The following is a 17625-nucleotide window of genomic DNA, read 5'->3' as shown; positions in this document are numbered from 1 at the left end:
CAAAATCTCATAGGCAACAAATCATTAAAAATAATAAAACACACTCATCATTGTAGAAGACCTCTTTGTAAACTCAAGAGTACATTTATTTTCCTTCCAGATCCGATACATATTTAAGATATATAAGCACGATTTGTACTCATGATAATTATATTGGAACCTTCCTAAAAACTATAAGATTTATTGTATGCCAAGAACTCAAGGATGCAACGCACACCGGCACAATGCCCATCAAAATGAAATCTGTCAAAGTAAGAGTTAAGCTTAAAATAAGTGTTCATATATTTTTCAAGATTTAACTAATAATAAACACATATACCTTATATATATACTTATGCTTATAAGTTTCTTACCATAACGTTGATCTCTTATGTATAAGAATACTGATATCTTGATAAGGTTATCGCAATAATAGCAGGAAACTAAAGATAACATCTAGGTATGTTCAAAGCTTTTGTGAGTTACTAAGATTTCATCATGATTCCCATATTATAAGCTTTACTGTATCTAATCACAAAAGCTAAAGCTAATATAACAACAACTACTTCACATAATTCAAGAATTGTTCTACGCGGGTAATTTCCCTACTGGTGCGAATGTATTTCTTGAGTTTGTTGTGAACTTTTAACTCTTCCAAAGTTTCGACAATTCCATCTAACCCCATTATCTTATAACAATCAAACCAACCCCACACAGTAATAGAGTTTTCATCCTCATAAAGTTAATCAAGAGGTTGCACCACCTTCAAATCATGCAGTTTCAGATTTTAAATCAGCTAAAATACTATTCAAATTTATAACATCCATAATCATGAATAACTCTCGAAAACGATCAATTTAACATAATTTTTAATTTTAAACCTAATTTACTCAAAAATCAATAGAAAACTCAAATATTGGGAATGAGAAGATTTAGAAGTAACCTGTTTGAAACAATAACCTTCACATCTTCTCCATCAATAATTTTTGTTAATTACCCATGGCCTATAGCCAAGGAACAAAATAAATTATTTTTTGAGCCGATGAAAAAGAAAAAAGGAATAAAAAGGAGAAATTTACCCATATATGGAGATGACTGATAGTTGCTTTCCATTGGCGATGAATTTAGCTACTCTCGATCTAAAACCATAACCTTTTTATGTGAGATAAGTTTTTTTTCTTTGGTAAATTCTATAACTTTTTGATGATGAAACGTTTATTAAAAGCTCATAGCAATCCAAGTTGTTTCTTTTTGAAGCTCTTTGATTTGATTTTGATGGAAATTTACCATAATTTGGATTGAAATCGTTTTCCTATAATTTTTTGGATTGAATTTTATAATTCACGTAGACAACAGATGAATAACCCGATTTTCTTATTAATTGGTTTTCCTAATTATACGTGTTTTTAATATTTATTTGTCTTACACGGTTTAGGTGTATAGAAATGAAGGAATCTTTTTTTAATATTTATTTAAATAAATTATATAAAAGTAGACTGTCGATCGAAGATATCGTGCACCGACTGGGGTTATGTTGACCCGATATAATTAAGTATTGGGTGTAAAGGAAGTGTAATAACCTTTTTTTAAACATAACCAACATGAGAGTGAGTTTCCACTACCACATAATATTTTTACCAATTACACCTTGCCAAGTGTCCTCACCATAATTTCTGTATTAAAAAAGACCTATTTCAACCATAGGAAGCGAGGGTTCCATCATCGTTGAGTCAAGGCCTTTAAAGGGTACACCTGTGGACTGACACATTCCTACTTTAAAAATATGGAATTTTGGACCTCCGGAAATAAAGCCTTGAAGATAAATAAAAAGCCCAACTCAAATGGGCGAAACGTTAGGCTACCTTGATGTCTCAAAAACGTTACTCTTGCATAGCGCCCCTAATTATATAAAACCCTAGCAAAACCGTTTGTTAGTTCAAACATATTCAAAGTTTTTTTGCACCGAAGAAAAGTAAAAACTAGAAACCACACACCCTTAAATTTCCCGCGGAATGGCTAATCATCAGCTCGACAACGACATACTTCGTGGATTTGAGCTTCGTCTTCTTCGATGTACTCTGTCATCATCATCATCATCACCGCCTTCTACAACTGCTACTACTATACCTTCTTCATCTTCTCCTTCCCCAGCAGCAGAAAACGGAGATGAAAAAACTCTATACGAATTAATCGATGAAATCGTAAGTTTAATCGAGAATGGAAACTATCTTCAGGCTCTTTCATCTCAAGCTGTCCGTCTCCTCTTCGACGATTCATGTCAGAACTCCATTGATTCAGTTGAAAATTTCTACAATCAAGTTAATATTACCATTGAATCCTTTTTATCTAATCCACTCGAAGAAGTCGGCGATGAATCAAACTGGTTTTCCAGGGCTTTACTTGTCAACTGTGTTGCTGTTGCTGCGTTCTTGGCTTTCACACAAATCAATCTCACAGGGTTAGTAAGTTAGTTAGTTTTACCTATTTACTTCCGTTGTATGACAAACGATTAAATGGTTGAATGATTGCAACTGTTTATTGCAGTCCTTTGGAGAATTTTCCTTCATTTCCTTTGGCATCTTTGGGGTCGACAGAAGTCAGCTGTGGAAGGGAATGGGATATGTGGGCGCGCAGACAGCTCATGTCTACGGGTTCTGATTTGCACGGAAAATTTTCGCTTTTACAGGTATTTTATATTCTTTTCATTCAGATTATAGAATACATTAGCGGAACATATAATGTTGTGTGCTAACTGTGTGGTTGTTTAGTAATATATGAGGCTTGCTTTGGTTTAGAGTCTAGATGGGGATATTATATTATGTTTTTTTATTATCCTTGTTTTAGTTGATTTCGAGTTCTTAAGATTTGATGCAAACTGTCTATGTTGTTTACAGTACATAGTGTTTGCAAAAATGTTGCTAGTCAAAACCAAAGATATATCATTTGAGAGGAAGAATTCTTCTTGTGGTGGAACTAGAACCCTTTCATGGTGGTTGTCGAGACTCATTCTCCTGCAGCAGAGGATCTCGGAGGAGCTATCATCCTCATTGTTTGATACATTGCAAGTGTTGATGCAGGAGACCCTAGACCATTTTGGTAAATTGGAGAGCATAAGTAGTTATTGGGGTACTCAGTTACACGAGGGAGAAGCATTAGATGTTCTGACAGCGGCTCATTTACAAGCAGGAATAATAGAATATACATATGGTCGGATTGATCATTTCAGGTCAGAAATCTAACTTTCTGTAAATAACCATTTACTATTGATTTTGAGACTCCAAACTAGATGTTCATGCCATATCTGAGGTTACATTGAGCTACTATCATCCTTCACCATAAAATTGTTTCCATATCATCCCAGACAATCTTAAAAAATTCAATTATTCAGTGCTGTTGTTTATGTTGTTTCAGCTTGCAATTCTGAATATTTTGGTGTTTGTAACATCGTTCTGGTTTGAAGCATTTGTTTCATGTCATCGACATTCTGTCATGGCCATTCAATATAATTAGATAACGACATTCTGTTATCTAATTATATATATCAAGAGAATGTCTATTTAAAAAAGTTCAAGCCGATTGTCTTCTGTATTATTTTTCTCTCTGTTAAGACGATCTTTTTTTCAGTGAACATCTTAAGTCTGCTGAGATAGCATCTGGACTACAGCTTTCGGTCACTGGCATGCTTGGCTTTCGGACTGTACATCAGGTTTCTCTTCAAACCATATCAGCCTAAAACCTTTTTATTAGTTAACAATTTCTTTCTTTTATATGTTATTTCCTGCGCGCAGGAGCGACCTGTGTCCCTAAGGGTGCTTGTGGTAAACTCAAATACATCTAAACCTCATGATATAAGTCCTACAACAGGCCAAGGAGATACTACTAGTTCTGATGACTGTAGACCGAGTTCAAATTCTTCCGAAACCTATGGGGTGTCTGACATATTAATGACCCCAAAACTGTTAGATGATGGCAAAGTTTCTGAAATTGGTGCAAGTGACAGTAAAGCTGGTTGGGCTGCCAATACTATGTTGGGGGAAATTCAACAGGCTGTAGTCCTAGTACAATGCCTTCTCATATCGAAAAGTAGCCGCGAGGCCGAATATGAGAGTAAGCTACTTGAACTTTCGAACAGCTTCTCTATAATGCTCATTTTTCAAAGTATATAAGGAGTCCATTGTTTGTGCTCTTCCATCTTTGTTATCGAAATTTCTCTAAAGTGTGAAAGTCCTTAATTCATAATTTGCCTTTTTCGCAGCTTCCAATAATATTTGGTTGTTGTCGTCGTAGGTTACTGTCTTATTACTGAAGTAACATAAGAGTGCATACATTTCATATTCTTTCTTATACTCATAAGCTGTGCACCGAATTCCCAAGATGGAGTGTATAATATGTACATGCTTCACAGTTTAGCTTCATGCCTTCCAGTGAATATGGATGCGACGAAAATCTTAGACTTTGTAATGCGTGTAATAGGTTACCACTTCTAGGCTTAAGCTTAGGTTTTTCTATTTTTTCCATTGTCCTTCAACCTGACAGAATGAAGTGTGTGTTTTTCAAGCACATTTCATTTTCTTACTTCGTCAATGTCCTATGGTCTAGTTCTCCCTCTAGTTTGTCTGAATCACTTCTATAGTTACAACTAACTCCTGCTTTTAAAATGATCTTTTTAAGAAGTTTTATTTTTTCTGTCCTACAAACTGTAAAAACATCCAGATTTCGTCGGCGTGGTCATCTTTCTGTATATACTTTATGTTTTTGATAAACGAACAAACAAACAAAAGAATGATTCACATGATAAGGTTAATATCTCTTTGAGTGTTATGTCACACGGCTAGCCACTGTACTATTGAGTATGTAATCTTTTTTTATATTTGGTATCTGATCTTGTTTCAACTTATACAACTCACATTGCCGTATTGGGATTTCAGGATGGGACATGTCCCCCTACATTGAGGCTATTGATGCTCAGCAGTTATCGTACTTCATAGTAAGTTTAACTTCTAATATTTGATATTTCATACATCCCTGCAGATTTTATGTTCTTACCTTTTAGAGGATTTTATTTTTTGGTTTGTAAATGTTATAAGTGCTGTGTATTAGGCGGAAATCGCTTTTGGGCGTTTTTCTCATTAGATGGCCTTGGCCTGGGCGCCGCCTTAGGTCCAATGAGTAAAAACAGCAATCTTCAATTTTTTTGGCTAAATCAAAGAATAAAAAGTAAAGCAGTATAGTAAGAAAAGAGATAATTTTGTGAAGAAATCCTTCAAGTCTTGATTTTTCTTCTTAAGTTTCTCCTTGTTTATACATTTATGTAAATTTTATGACTCTAGGGTCTAATTCAAATAAAATGAAATATGTCTTGAAAAAAGACGACTACGACCTTGTAAAATTAGACTTTTTTACGTGTATATATATATATGTTGGTATATATATCCACCTACTCTCGGCTAATCCCCAAGTACACCCAGCCGCCTGGCACCCACCCAACGACTTCTGCTACATGGTATAGTTGTGATGTGGCACTGGTTTACTGTTCATCTGCATTGTCTTTTCACATATGATATGTTAACCATTGAACTTTTGTTTCTCTCCAAGATTCGGCGTTTTTGTGACTTGTTACGGATCCGGTGGGAATCCAGTCGTGGCCGCACAAAGGAGCGCTCATTGATGATGATGGACAATCAGGTACTTGTTTCCAGTTTAGCTCCACTCAGAATTCTGAGGGATTTGCTTATCGTGAACTTTTGGTTCCAGAGAGAATTAAATTCTGTCAGAAGTTTCCCAGGTGTCCACCACTTTTGTATTGACTTTTCCAGGACGCGTGTTTTAGGTTCAGGGTATTTATAATTCTTCTCCTGGAGCAGCAGATAGGATTCGATTATCTTATGAGGTCTATGTTCCTACAATTCCAGCATTGCGGAAGTATGTCTATTCCTATGATTGGTATCTTATCTGTAGGAATAGTTGATGGTCCATAGCCGTGAAATTATCTAATCATTTGTTCTTTGTTGTCTAATAGAGAATATGGGGAGCTTTTAGTCCGGTGTGGTTTGATAGGAGAAGCACTAAAGATATTTGAGGATCTGGAGTTGTGGAATAACGTAATTGATTGTTACTGGTACGGCAAAGCACAAAGTTGTAATCTAGCTAGGTTTTTATTTTAGTATTTCGATATTCATGCTCACAGGCACCTGAATTCTCATGTGTTCAGCCTAATAGAAAAGAAGGCTGCAGCTGTTGAGCTCATCAAGGAGCGGCTATGTGAACTGCCCAATGATCCAAGGTTATGGTAAGTGTAACCCTGAAATTGCATACATAACCTTTCTGTTTTAAATGTCTAAATTAAATATTCGTTATTTATTCACACCTACTGAGTTTTCAAAGTAGTTTCACTAGCATTGTGTACAATTTGATAAAGATCTCATTGACCTTTATTCTTTTCTGAATTGAAAGACCACGGAATCATATCAGTGGAAATAGAAAATACCAAGTAACGTCACCTTGATGATGTCATTTTATACAAATCTAGCAGTGGTTTTGTAAATCATACTGGAGTGTAGGGATTAAGATTCTTACCAACTTTGCTGACGAAAATAAGCATTGGACTTATCTATAGCTAATCTTATAATAGAAAAACAGCTGGAAGTAAAAAAGAAAAAAAAAAGTCAAGCAAATCACACATTTAATTTGTTAGTTTTAGCTCAACGAATGCTCTTACTTTATTTTCTACCATAATTGACAAACTTTCATCATATGCATATCTTCGCTTGTACTAAATGGCTTTTGTTCCAGGTGCTCACTGGGTGATGTTACAAACATTGATGCTCATTATGAGAAGGCATTGGAAGTTTCAAACAACAAGTCAGCTCGAGCTAAGGTGATCCAGTTTGTCGACAGCCAACCTGACATAATTGTTGTGTTCATTTGTAATGATTGTTTTCTCCTTTTTGTTTCTTATTTGACAGAGGTCTCTTGCTCGTAGTGCGTATAACAGGGGGCATTACGAGGAATCTAAAACCCTTTGGTATTATGCTTCTAAGAACCTCACATTTATTCTCTAATTAGCTTCTCCTATTCTTCATGTGTTCTTCTGGTCTTAAGTGTGGGATCAACTCTTATGTGTCTCATTTTAGGGAATCTGCAATGGCCTTGAATTCTTTGTTTCCTGATGGTTGGTTTGCACTTGGAGCTGCTGCATTGAAGGTGAAAATAGTAGTCAAACTATAATGTTGAAATGTTGAGAAAAAATAAAACATAAGAATAGGCGTTTTCAGTAGGATAGGTAACCTTCCTACGCGAAAGGTTACCCATTCTCACTCAGTGTTCATTCGTCGTTTAGTAATTGGGTTAACCGCGATAGAGAAACTGGTCAAATAACTTTTTTCGGTTTGTGCAGGCTCAGGATATTGACATGGCATTAATTGGCTTTTCTCGTGCCGTTGAACTTGATCCTGATAATGGAGAAGCTTGGAACAACATTGCTTGCTTGTATGTTTAGCTTCTTGATGTTACTTTTCTCATTTCCAGTGTTAGAACTAATTAATATCGGATCCTAACTTGTGTACATGGAGGAATTGATGCGATTTGATAAAATTTTAAGATTTGGAAGTGTAACCAAATTACGTAACAGCAATGAAAATGGACCTATTCCATCACAACTGTTCAAACACTTATAACTTCTGCCATTTTAAAACTCCTTTCAGGCATATGATGAAAGAAAGCTACAAGAAGGCCTTCACCGCATTTAAGGAAGCCCTTAAATTTAGGTTTTTCTTCGCCGTCCCTGCATCCTATCCTCGTTTTTTTTTTTTTTTTTTTTTGTATATCCTCTATCCAAATTTTGAGAAGCAATTGGCTTGCTCACATGTTTATTTTGAACCGGCAGACGGAGCAGCTGGCAAATGTGGGAGAATTTCAGCCAAGTTTCTTTTGAGATTGGTAACCTCAGACAGGTAAAGTGTGTTTTTTGCTTAGGTTCTACTTTATTTTTATCTGAAAGAAGGGCTCATAGTTTCTCTTGTAAAATTACTATAAGAAGCTTTTGGTGCGAATTACTTGTTAGAGCCATTCTTTTACATCCAGCATGGGCCTTAGATGTGAGTGTGGGTAGAAACACCTCATCCTAATTAATCATCCACTCTCTCGTGATTTACTGATTTACATGGCGAAGTATGGGTATCACCTGGGTAAAGTATATAGTATCTGCATGTAAGAGGAAGGACAGCAAATGAATGCTCAACTGCTTGATGGCATCTTTTAGGCATTGGAGGCTACAAAGAAGGTACTGGATACGACAAATAATAAAAGAATAGATGTGCAATTGCTGGAGAGGGTTATGGTTGAGATTGAAGCACAAGCTTTGGAGCATAGTTGTGCTCCTTCAAAAGGCAATTCATCATCACCAGACTCTGACTCGACGAGGTCACTAGAGGCTGGTCATTTGGTGGAACTCCTTGGGAATGTTCTTCAGCAGGTACCTTTCTCTGAACCCTTGTAATTTTGGCGTATCCCTGTTTTCGACTCTTTCCTTGTATCCTCCTGGTATGTTCTGTTTAATTTCATTGATTTATTATAGGTTGTCCGAGGTGGTGGTGGGGAAAATATTTGGGGTTTGTATGCAAGGTGGCATAAACTTAAAAGGGATCTCACTATGTGTTCAGAAGCCCTTCTGAAGCATGTCAGATTCTATCAGGTAAGTTTGATTGATGTGGTATATACTTATGCCGTGCTAAAATAAACAGTACTATTTAGTGAAAAAGGTTATTTTCTCTTCCTTTTAAGGCATGTTATCATCTGGATAACACACAGTACTTCTAATACACTCGATTTTCAGGGAGCTGATTTGTGGAAAAACAGAGATAGGTTTAAGAAATTTGCAAATGCATCCTTGCAACTCTGTGAGGTATATATGGAGATCGCTTCATCCACTGGTAGCTGCCGAGAACTCAATTCGGCTGAGATGCACTTAAGAAGTGTAATTAGGCAGGTATGGTTCAATTGTTTAAGATATGATCCAGAGAGCGGCTCTTGATGTAGTACCTTTTAGTCAACAAACATCACTATGCATGGCTATAGGACATCTAGCTACTTGAATTTGACCTCTTAACATTAAGCACACTTTGTATCAAAACAAACAAAGAAAAAAACATTAAAAAGTGTTTTGGTTTGTTGCTTAAACCATAAAAACCCAACACCTTTCGCCTGGTATTCTTGTATCCGTCTTTACATTGATAAAGCTACTTTCAAAATTTTCTTTCGTTTCAGGCAGTAAATTTCTCTGATACTGATGAATTGAGAGATCTTCAAGCTTGCCTTGAGGAAGTAAAGAAGCGAATAGAAGCGGCTTCAATATCATCTAATGGTAACATAGTTGTCTGAAAAAATAAATCCCAACGTACAAGGTAGTGTATGGGCAAATATACACTTCAGATAGAGACCACAGTCTGGTTGCGCAAGGCAGCACGAGTAATTGTAATGGGATTTTTTCCCCACAAAGCATTTTGATCTGATGTCACTCCATTGATTTGATAACCAGGAGAGAGGCTGAAGACAAAGTCATAAACCTCTGCAATTATTGCGAAAATGGAAGCGAGAGGAGTTAGTGCAGCAAGACGCGAGAGCAGCAGAAAGTTTTGAAAGTGGTCGAAAGGGGTCATCTACTTATTTTATTAAAAGTAGTGCACCATGAAGTAATGTTTACTTTTATGTTCAAAATGTTCCGACTTCACATGAATGATTCAGTAAACTTAATTGCGCTTGATATAGCAAATCAGCAACGAATAATTTAGCTGTGCGAAGAAAATGCGTCCTCATAGGAGTATGTGATTATTCATCACTAAGCTTCATTCAATACTCAACAAGTACATCATGATTCATGAATCAACAAGTTTGCTTTAGGATTCAGTTAAAAATCCAAATTTTTTAATATTTGTAAACTTAAATTTGTGTGGTATCCAAAATTTGTAATCTCTGGTTTATTATTATTATTATTATTATTATTATTATAAGAGCCACTCAGGATGTTTTATTAGCAAGACGACGGAGTGTATATTACAAGTCGATAGAACTAAAACACCTCTGTTAGTATTATTTCTAGTCTCGGTTCTTCTTATCCTTTCTGGTCTTGTCGGATGATCTGCTGTGAACTTCCCGCCCTTATGATTTTCTCTGGAGAAAAATCACCCCCTTGGAAGACTTTGTCACACCTTTCAGACCAAATGCACCAGGCAACAATAACTATTTTGCTGAGTTGCTTCTCTACCATTTGGTTCATATGTAACTTATCAAACCAGTCACGTAACCAATCTACCAGGTTTATATTGTTTCCGATCTGCAAACCCAAAGTGGCGAACCACACGGCTTTGGATAAAGGGCACTTTATGATGATATGTGCAGGCGATTCAGTGTGCTGAGAACAGAATGGAGTTTGCATTTATATGTGGCATGATCCCCACCAGCTTATCTCTTATTGGAAACATATTTTTAATGCATTTTGTTAGAGCAATGTTGGGTTGAATCCACAAGTTTTGCTATCTCAACCTTGTCGTCAATATTAGATGAACAAGACTATATCTTGATTTCTAGTCTACTAAGTCAAGTCTCGAACTAGGTATAGAAATTGGTAGTTGAGTATCAGATATCACCCTCAAAGACTGAAGATCGACGAAGATATTTGAAGAACTTCATCAACAAGGTATGTGAAGACTAAACCATTCTATTTACTCACAAGCTTTACTATTTTATCTATATGAGACTATGTCGTATCACTTCTAGTAGATTTACAAAGAAATTTTTTCGAGTCAAGCTTGTCTTGTTAAACATCTCGAAATATGATTCAAAGCATTGGATGTTTCAAGGTCCCTAACAATATTAGTTCGAAACAATTTATTGTTCAAGAATTAATTTTGTGGATCAATTGAAACTTTCCCAAGCAATGATTTTATCATTTGGGAAGGTTTCAAACATCAAAGAGAGAAATCCAGTTATTATGTAATTTTGGCTCAGGGTATATTGGCAAACCATCTTGCAAACCCTAGATATTTGAGTTTCCGGATTACAATGTTGGAGCATTGCTCTGTCGAACTCACAAGTGTTGCTATCTCAAGTTTGTTGTCAAATTCAGTTGATCAAAACTATATCTTAATTTCTAGTTTACATTTAGTCAAGTCTCGGATTAGGATAGAAGTGTGTAGTTGAGTAGCAGACATCACTGCGTTCTACCGTTTGAATGCGAAGATCATCCGAAGCTTTTGAAGAACTTCATCAACAAAAAGTAAGTGAAGACTGAACCACATATTTCTCAGGTTTTCACCTTTCTATCTACGAGACATTGTCGCATAACTAAATTATACAACATGCATAGCAGAAATTTTGAGTCAAGTTTATCTTGATTACGTTCTCGAAATATGACTAAGCTTAAGAACATTTGTTCATACTTGATGAATTTGATTAAGAACAATTTATTGTTTATGACCTAAACTATGATTCAAGATTTGATCATTTGAAAATAGCATGGAACAGTGATGCGTGTCATTGATGCTATTCGGGAATGTTTCGAATTAATTACTCCCTCCCTCCTAAATTATTAGTCCGTTTAGACTAAGTCAAGATATTAAGGAGCCCGGAGGAGTGTACAAAACTATCCATATTAAATGCTATGTTATTACTAAAACTAAAAGGAGTACATGGAGTATATAAGAAAAATACATTGGTAATTATAATATTTATAGAAATATTTAAATAGAAGATAAAAATAAAAATCTTTATGGATTGATTTAGTAGATTTGTTTCCTATTGAGGAAGATATCTGTTTGTACCATGAGTAAAAATGCCACATATTGGGCCAGATTAACATTGAACCACCATTTAGCCCTCATTCAAGTCTGTCATTCAGCCAACTAACATAGTATACAACCTAACCAAGTTTGTCGGTCGGTCAATGGTCAAAGTCAACCATCGGTCAACTGTCGAAGCCATGTTGCCAGTCGCGCTCCAAGCCAGTTTCCAGTCATGTTGCCAGCGGTGCTGCCAACTAGCATCCAGTCATGTTGCCAGCAGTGCTGCCAACTAGCATCCAGCCAAGTTGTCAGTCGCGCTACCAACTAATTTCCAACCAAGTACTCAGACGGCTGCCAGCCAGCCTCCATCCAGTCTCCATCCATGTCTCCAGTCAAAGCAGTCTGCCAGCCAAAGATCGATAGTCGCAGTCAATAGCGAAAGTCAACCTTGCCAGTCAAGGTCGTTGGTCAAACTCGCAAGCCCATGTTTATTTAGCCAGTTTCCACCGATCCAGTGCAAAAACCCTGGAAGAAGATTCTGGATGACTTGCTGACCAAGCTGTACATAAATTTCAAGAACATTCCAGATGTCTTCCTAGCCAAGTGACTTGCAGAGGAAGTTTGTCTCGAAATTAGGGTTTAACTCATGTATTCAGTTGTATAAATAGGGGGAATCTCAACCCAAAAGGGACACGCCCTGATAGACGGAAATACACCAGCAAACCCTAAAAGGGAGAAAACCATTCTAATCAATACATCAATAAAATATCTCTCCTTACGGGGATTCGTCCGTGGATGTAGGAAAACCATGTTGAACCACGTAAAATTCGTGTCTCTCATATTTCTGCTTGTTTTGCGTAAAATCATAGTTCTGATCATCATCACCAAAATCATCGTATTTAGTGCCTGGAAATATTTCTAGGTACAAACATTGGCGCCGACTAAGGGGACTACGAGAAAAAGAATAGTGTTTTCATGTTGAGAAAAGTATTACCGAAAGCTTCAAAATCGTGTTCGTGAGAAAGCAGTTTGGACGCCATCATAAACCACTGTTGCAGTCTAGTTGATCCTAATTGTTGCAGTCTAGTTTGATCGCAATTGTTGCAGTCCAGCTAATCACATCTGCTACAAACCAGATAATCGCAGTTATTACAGTCCAGTTGATCGTAACTGCTGCAGTCCATATTCGTTGTTCGAGATTTGCAGAAACTATTACATTCGTAAACCACCGAAACTGCATCACTACAAAGTCCGATGAAACTGTTCTCAGGACGTTCGGTTCACGGTAAAAGATGGAGTGAAAACATCATCAAAACTATTGCAGGATGTTCGATCCGCTGCATGTTCAAGTCCAAAGTTCGAAGAATTTGCTTCCCAAATAACGCAACATCCACATAATCGAGTTTGTAGTATGTTGAAATCACTACTGTCATGTTCACATGGTTGTCTAGTTGCCTATATCTCTAGGCGCTTGCAAACCCTAGGGAAAGCCCCCAGAAAAGGTCATAAGCAAAACTGTCACAAGAGGTTCTGAGAAAAGGAAACAGTTCAAAAATACTGTTGCAAAAGGTTCGCAGAAAAGATAACAGTTCAGCAAGACTGTTGCAAAAAGTTCGAACAAAAAAAGATGACATTTGAAGAAAAGATAACAGTGTCCTGAACTATTGCAACTGTTAAAGAGAAAAGATAACAGTTCTTACAACCATTACAGAAACTTCAAGGTTAGAGGCAACAGATCAGAAAAACCGTGGCCGGCGGACATGGCCAAGTCAACTGCCACGTCAGCATTGAGGTTCGTCCAGAATGCCATTACAGTTTCCACGTAAGCATGATGTCCAATCAATATTATGCCACGTCAGTACTTCGCCGTCTCAGATGCCACATCACCAATCTTACCTATACATCTATGGCCACGTCGTCCCATTCTCCACGTCGGTGATGGCCACGTCATCAAGGTAGCCGCGTCGACATAAGTGCCACGTCACCAATGGTGCCACGTCAGCAACCTCTTCCGGGGCCTTACTACCACGTCAGCAGTGCCATGTCAGCAACAACATGCACGCTAAGTAAAAATCTTCTTTCGTCAATAACTTCTTCGTTTTAAGTATGCTTTGGGTGATTTTTGGCTCGTTGGAATCGTCTTTCGATTCCCTACAACATAGAGGTGAAAAATCATGAGTTTGAGTTTTATTTTTTATTTTTAAGGTTCCGACCGGCGACATCAAACACGATCATCGACCAGTATCAAGTAAGAGCTCCATATCATTCTCAAAATTCGAAAACACTTTTGTGTCAATTTTCTATCCACAACATGCTCGTTTTCAACGTTCGTAACACTGTTGGGTCGATTTTCTATCCACCAATGTACGAGTTCAATGTTCATCAAGGCTATTATGTTGATTTGTATCCACGTCGTGTTCGAGTTCAACCGTTCACGAATCCTGTTGTGAAGATCATGCCAGTAACATCAAAAAGTTTGATCATTCGTTAAACAGATTGTGTTGACTTTTTATCCACAACGAGTTCAACTGATTTGTGGAATTCTCTCAACAACTGCTAGGGAGAGTGGATGTGGAATTTACAGGGGATGCTTGTATCTTAAATCTCCTAGATGAGACGCTAAGTATTTTATACTCTGTGATATCATCCAAATAAAAGTTGATATGTGTTTTCTCTAAGTCTTGAAGAATTTTTTGTTTAAATTCAGTACGATCCCATAGTTTTCGTACCTTTGCCAATTTTTATTGACAAAAAGGGGAAGAATTAATTAGTAGTTTCTTACTACATACATATGGTTTACGAATCATTATGTAAGGGGGAGTGAATCAACATCTATAGGTTTCACCTATTATGCAAAAGATGCAAGTATTGACTAAGGAGGGAAACATATCATCATAGTATTACTTCGAAGTTGTGATACAATTAAACTTTGGAGAAGATAATAATATTATGTTTCTGTATAACAACGATTGAGAATATATGTTTTCAAAGTTGTTATCTCTACGGATCTTCAACAACAACGATGCTGAGTTGAACACGTTCAGAATCATTGCAACTTGAAGTAACGAAGAATTCAATGAGTTGAATAACCAAGAAATCAATCATGATGGAGTCTGGATTCTTAAAGCTTTATTTTTTAATCCATATGTATTGATAGTTTTGTCACTAAAACTGACAAAGGGGGAGATTGTTAGAGCATTGCGTCCATAGTGGCAATATCTGTGAAAGATCACCTCCGGATGATCTACAAAAGTGAAGCCACTCACAAGTGTTGCTATCTCAAGCTTGTTTTCAAATTTAGTTGATCAAAACTATAACTTGATTTCTAGTCTACATTTAGTCAAGTCTCGGATTAGGATAGAACTGTGTAGTTGAGTACCAGATATCACTGCGTTCTACCATTTGAAGGTGAAGATCAACCGAAGCTTTTGGAGAATTTCATCAATAAAAGATAAGTGAAGACTGAACCACCTATTTCTCAAGTTTTCACGTACTTACCCTGTCGAATATTTTCAGATGCACCATCATTATTTCTATGAGATAATCAGCATTTGAACAACTCTATAAAAAAACACTATCTTGATATGTTTGATCACATTTGTGACTCAAGGATAGTCGTAAAGTTCTATATGAAAATGGTAAAGCTTAACAATCAATTGGCTAGTTTCGGCTAACCTTCATGAACATGTCATTGTACACAGTTCGGTTACGGTTCTTCCTGACCAGAGTGTATATTTTGTTATAATAATATCAAGTCAAGTTTTTCATCTAACAGTGATTATTAATTGCTTGATTCCTAAGCTACCTTAGCTTAAATCTAAAACAATTGGGAACATGTCGTATAGTCTATAAAAGGAAAACCTCAAAAAACTGGGGGCTCTGAAACCCTGACATTATTCGTGTGTGTCCAAGTTGTAAACTAGAGTCGTCCTCTCCTTTAAACCTTTTTTAGGTTTTACGATTAAAAAGACTTCACCTAAGGATTCGCGAATCCGGGTCCAACTATCTTTATCTTGATAGTTCGTGTATCTCGATCTTGCTCCAAAAAACAGTAGTGAATGTCGCACGACTACGTGTTGTGGCCCTGGCCTAAGCTGCCAAGGCTGTGAAAGTCGCACGACAACGTGTTGTGGCCTAGGCTGCCAAGGCCATGAATGTCACACGGCTATGTGTTGTGGCCTTGGCCTAGGATTTCAAGGCCGTGAAAGTTGCACGGCTATGTGGTCGGGCGTGGCATGGTGTCACGGCTTACGATTTGGCGTTATGGTGAATATGCCACAGGCCATATCTTCAAAGTTGTGTTAGGGACTTAGTCAGTTATTTTGGAGTGATTTCTTCTGAGTTATCAGTCCATTTTCTTAGCCAAAGCGTTGTAAGCCACAATGGCTATTCAATTGCCTTAGACACATTTGGCTAAGGTACCTTCTGAGATGTGCGGCGTACACCAGTGGCTTGATCATGTCTAGCCAATATGCCGCGATGATGTGATCATTTTATAGCTGTAATATAGGGTTTAAGTTTAAGGCAATATGCCAGATTTAAATTTGGAGTCAAAGTGCTATTTTACTATAAACTTCGAATATAATAGTGTCGCTATAGTATGCCCAAGGAAATCGGACGCGGGAGTTTTTGTGACTTAAGGCGATACTGATATGACTATATATTAAGCATAATATTCTTAATAACTCATTAAATGATGCCTAATTTTGTTCTGAATAAGACTAATACCATTATATGACATAAAAAACATGTATATTAGCACATATGAAATAACAAGGTTTTTGCTGGGGATATCCCTAAAATTTGGCATACATATACACTTTCAAAATAGCTTTAGGACTGCTGAGCTCATTAGCCAAATAAAATTTATTGATTCTCTTGCGGAAACAAAAATATACTTATGCAAATTCAACGATCCTGGTGCCGGGCCAGGGATTACTTATACAACTAAATCAAGGCTAATTTATTACAAATGCCCTTATCAAAAACTCACCATTAACATTAGTCCCCTGGTTAGCGCGGAACAATGTCGTGTTGCGTGGTAAGCATCGGATGGTGACACAAATATCACATAACCTAAAATTTCATGGGCGAGGAAAAGCGTTACTTATCTGCATGGCCGGGATGCAATATGGTGTAGCGGGCGCGGCTGTGGAGGCTTATGGAATGGTCGTGGTGACGGGGCCGGTCTTCACACTGGCTAGGGCATGACCTCGCGTGGGCCCGTGCGGTTTGGACGGCCACCTCTTGCCTAATTGGCTTTCCTAATCCAAACATGAATTTTTTTCTATGCTCGTGTCGTGTATATACATATACACATATATATTCGTGAATGAGCCATTCTTCCATCAGCGACTCATCAATTCTCACGGGAATTTCTTCCAAGTGAGAACTCAGTGATTCTTTATTAACACCTTTTAAATATGCGTCCTTCAAATTAGGGTTTGACAGCAATATAGATTAGGGTTTGTACATGAACCACAATTCCTTTAGATGTTTTCACAAGAAACTTCTGCGATGCATGATGATCATGGAAACGATGTCATGATGAGCCCTGCTCATGAAGATATTAACACAGCTACCCCGGGGACTGTTTCCAATCATTATGACAACTTTTTCGAAGGCATCATAGATAAAATAAGTCATTCCCTCATTATCGTTCTGCTCTTCCTTCAATGGAAAATCTCAAGAAATCCTTAGATATTCACATCGTCTTTGGTACAAGTATCCCTTTTCGTCGTGTTGGCAGGAAGGCACATATCACAGAACGGTAGCGAATGTTTTGGGACTTACAACTCTCCTTTCTTTGTAGATTTTTGTTAGAGATTCCAGGCGCCGTACGCGGTATTCTTCGTAATGATCAGTTATC

General features: G+C 37.2%; 1 protein-coding gene across 2 annotated transcripts; it reads left to right on the top strand.

Annotated features, from left to right (window-relative positions):
- Positions 1-1903: 1903 nt before the first annotated feature.
- LOC113301860 (tetratricopeptide repeat protein 27 homolog) lies at positions 1904-9983 on the top strand. 2 transcript variants are annotated; one of them, XM_026550702.1, is made up of 21 exons: positions 1904-2437; positions 2524-2665; positions 2874-3205; positions 3604-3685; positions 3768-4086; positions 4908-4966; positions 5575-5664; positions 5810-5901; positions 5999-6097; positions 6191-6268; positions 6772-6856; positions 6945-7003; positions 7113-7182; positions 7376-7467; positions 7683-7745; positions 7865-7931; positions 8240-8452; positions 8555-8671; positions 8813-8965; positions 9244-9380; positions 9515-9983. In XM_026550702.1, exons 1-20 carry the CDS (start codon positions 1992-1994, stop codon positions 9355-9357), a joined length of 2772 nt encoding a protein of 923 aa, XP_026406487.1. In that variant the 5' UTR covers positions 1904-1991; the 3' UTR covers positions 9358-9380; positions 9515-9983. The 2 variants fall into 2 exon arrangements, with proteins under 2 accessions (XP_026406487.1, XP_026406486.1); XM_026550701.1 differs by having other exon boundaries at positions 9244-9983.
- Positions 9984-17625: the final 7642 nt, after the last annotated feature.

This window comes from Papaver somniferum, chromosome 8 (assembly GCF_003573695.1).
Source record: "Papaver somniferum cultivar HN1 chromosome 8, ASM357369v1, whole genome shotgun sequence".
NCBI lineage: Eukaryota > Viridiplantae > Streptophyta > Magnoliopsida > Ranunculales > Papaveraceae > Papaver > Papaver somniferum.
The sequence above is the reverse complement of the archived record's forward strand: the minus strand, read 5'-3'. Positions and strand labels throughout refer to the sequence as shown.

Coding starts and splice junctions, on each gene's coding strand:
- LOC113301860 (XM_026550702.1), top strand. CDS start 1,992: ATGGCTAATCATCAGCTCGACAACGACATACTTCGTGGATTTGAGCTT. Junction 2,438..2,523: donor ACACAAATCAATCTCACAGG/GTTAGTAAGTTA, acceptor TGTTTATTGCAG/TCCTTTGGAGAATTTTCCTT. Junction 7,004..7,112: donor GAGGAATCTAAAACCCTTTG/GTATTATGCTTC, acceptor GTCTCATTTTAG/GGAATCTGCAATGGCCTTGA.